The sequence below is a fragment of the Elephantulus edwardii genome, unplaced genomic scaffold (genome assembly GCF_000299155.1).
Source record: "Elephantulus edwardii isolate Elephantulus edwardi_28Jun2011 unplaced genomic scaffold, EleEdw1.0 scaffold00039, whole genome shotgun sequence".
Taxonomy (NCBI): Eukaryota; Metazoa; Chordata; class Mammalia; order Macroscelidea; family Macroscelididae; genus Elephantulus; species Elephantulus edwardii.
Genome location: NW_006399789.1, coordinates 18568427 through 18571845, shown reverse-complemented (window position 1 = coordinate 18571845; position 3419 = coordinate 18568427). Strand labels below are relative to the sequence as shown.

Here is a 3419-nt window from a genome sequence, read left to right as displayed (position 1 = left end):
GTGTGTGTGTGTGTGTGTGTGTGTGTGTGTGTGTGTGTGTTTTGTTCCATACAGTTGCAGATGCTGATGCCACTGTAAAAAATCTAGAACAAGAAGCTGATCGTCTCCTAGATAAACTCAAACCTATCAAAGAACTTGAAGACCATCTGAAAAGAAACATTTCAGAGATAAAAGAACTGATAAACCAAGCACGGAAACAAGCCAATTCTGTAAGCTCTTTCTGTTTTCAGTATCAGTCACTAGTTTTAATTGTTGGCATGATTCCCAGCAGGAATGCTTTTCCCCAGTGTACCTGAGACTGATTTACAGTTCTTTTCCTTTGAGTCAACATTATTTAGAAGAAAAGATTATGTCTTTGTAAAACTTTAATGGATATGTCCTGGGAAGTATAATCATCACTTACTGATTTAAAAACTGAAAATTATGGTATGTTTTATTATCATTTCAGTTGAATAATACAAAGAAATTTTCTAATCCTCTTATAGAGGTAGTTTGGTTGTCTCTCAGGCTGTAGAATGCTTGTGTATCCACCCATAGAAAATAATAATTAGAACTTACTTGAAGGTCACAGGGCCTCTGTAATCAATTTGCTAAGGACACATAGTCAGAGGACTGTGATACATCTGTCAGTGAATAAACAACAACAAAAAGGAATGGGTTTAAAAGGGGGAGAAGGAAATGAGAAAGATCTGGGTGAAAAGCTAGGGTAATGATAGGCAAGGTCAATGGTGATTCATTTCATAAAACAATACATGATCATATGAACCACAATATGAATGAGTAGTGTAAAACAGCATGTAAATGAACTTTGTAAGCAAATCAATTAAAATAGGAAAGAAAACAACATATACATGGGATAAGAAAGGGAAGATTTCATTTGTCTTAAATTTTTATCTTTGTTAACCAAATTTAAAAAAATACACAACAGAAACAGAACTTTCTGGAAAGTAGCTTCTTACTGAATCAGGACAGAGGTGTTAAGTGCAAATGTAAAATTTTATGTAAACTCTAAAGTTCCGGTTCCAGGCCATCAGCTGCTCTGCGGGAGAAGATTGGACGGTCTCCTCCCTTGTAATTAAATGCCTTTGAAAACCCACTGAAGGGTGAGCAATGGATCAGTATTGGCTCTACACCATACAGTACACAACAAACAACAGCATGATGAATTTGTTGCTGTTGTTTTTGTTGTTAGGTGCCATAGAGTTGAGTAGGAGTCATAGCAACCCTGTAAACAAAAGATCGAACCCTGTTCTATCCTGCGCCATCCTCACACTTCCTGGCACACAAGAGACCATTGCAGCAGTCACTGTGTCAATTTACCTGGTTGAGACTCTTCCTCTTCTTCACCGACCCTTCACCTTTCCCAACATCATGTCTTCTCTAAAATAGCCCCTCCAAGCAACATGCCCAAAGTATGCTAGCAAAGCTTAGTGATCCTTGCCTCCAAAAACCACTCCAGCTGCACCCTCTCCAAGATAGATCTATCTTTTCATTCTCTTGGCCATCCATGGGATGTGCAGTGCTCTTGATTAATTTAGAGAAAAACAAGTAGCATACGATTTTATGTGATGAAGTTTCAGTTCAAACCTTTTGAGAAACCTATTTTTTTATAATGTTTAGAATACAAAATTTGTATACATTTCATTTCAGACATTCCTTCATTCAAATTGTGTTTCATATGATCATTCCCATACATTGAGTTTTATGAAATCAATCACCATTAATTTATGCCTATTATTACTCCATCGTTTTAGGTCTTCATACTGGATATTTTCTAATTTCTTTACCCCTTCCCTCTGGTGGGGAGCTGGAGAAACCTAAATCGTTTATCTCCTGATTCTGTTCACTTAACAACCTAGACTTAGCTAGGCTGCCCAAAGTGGAATTTAAAAAAACAAACAAACAAACAAAAACACACATCAACACCCCCCCCACACAAAACACCCATCTACAAATGAATGGATAGAAAATCTATGGTGTAGTCACGTAATGGAATACTAGGCAGCACTGAAAAAGAAGGAACTAGACCCTGAAGGACATTATGCTGTGTGAGATATCTCAGTCACTACAGGACAAATACTGTGTAACATCACTATTATAAAACCAGGTTGACATGGTAGTTGAGGGGAAATTGAGAAAAAGAGGGGATAAATAACAAACACTGCATTAGACCAGATGAAGGAAAGAACTGTTCAAAAGGAATATATGATTTGCATTATCTGCATGACAATAGTCCATAATAAGAGGTTCATAGCAAAGTGGACTGGGGAGAGGATAATTATACAACAATGAATTTTTTTTTCCAGTGAACTAGGGGGATAGGTAGGGGAAATGCAATAATGAATGAAATAAAATTCAACTTTTCTGTAAACTTTCACTAAAATCACAATATTGTTGCTGCTTTGTGCCATCAAGTCACTGGCAACTCATAGCGACCCTATCTATGTACAACAGCTCTAAACCCTGAGCTATCTCTTGCCAACCGTATCCCTGACACACCTATCCCTATTACCTTAGTGACAGAATCAATCCATCTCATTGAGGGTCTTCCTGTCCTGCTATGTCCCTCCACCCTTCCAAGCATAACGTCCCTCTCCAAGGACTGATCCTGCCTTGCAAGATGTCCAAAGTATGTCAGATGAAGCTTCAGAATCCTTGCCTCCAAGGAGCAGCCTGGCTTCGTCCTCTCCAGGATGAATTTGTTCTCTAGCAGTCCATGGTATATTCAGTACTCTTCTCCAGCACCACAGCTCAAAGACATCAATTCTTTTTTCTATAATCCCTAGTCATCGGCCAGCTTTCTGTTGCATAGCCACTAATGGCAAAGACCATGGCATGTATCAGGCTCTTCTTAGTCTCCAGACTGACATCGTTGCTCCTCAATACTTTGGAGAGGTCTCTGGCAGCAGACTTTTCCCAGTGCAATTCATCTTTTAATTTCCTGGATGCTGGCACTAATAGTGTTGATTTTAGAGTCAAGCAAACAAAAGCTGACAACAATCTCAATTTCTTCAGCATCTATCATGATGCTGCCCAGTGGTGAGAAGCTTTGTTTTCTTGGTATTGAGCCTCAATCCATATTGAAGACTGCAGTCCTTGACATTCTGCACTAAGCTTTTCAGGTCCTCCTCGGTTTCAGCAAGCAGGGTTGTATCATCTGCATAAGATAGATTATTGAAGATTCTATCTCCAATCCTGATGCCACACTTCTCTGGTAGTTCTATCTTTTCTTGAAAGGGTTGTATTGAAGTCTCCCAGCACTATAGTAGTGTTGTCTATTTCCTTTTTCAGTTTTGTTAATGTTTGTTTTATGTATTTTGCTGGTCTTTCATTTGGTGCATAGATATTTATTATTGTTATGTCCTCTTGTTCTATTGACCCTTTCAGCATTATGTAGTGACCTTCCTTGTCTTCTGTGA

The 3419-nt window shown here is 38.5% G+C and overlaps 1 protein-coding gene across 1 annotated transcript in view; it reads left to right on the top strand.

Annotated features, from left to right (window-relative positions):
- Positions 1-3419, top strand: part of LAMA2 (laminin, alpha 2) — a 746602-nt gene that overhangs the window by 635975 nt on the left and 107208 nt on the right. Inside the window, exon 45 of the mRNA XM_006885032.1 lies at positions 55-209. Within this exon, the coding sequence (XP_006885094.1) occupies positions 55-209 (155 nt within the window). The remainder of the gene's footprint in view (positions 1-54; positions 210-3419) is intronic.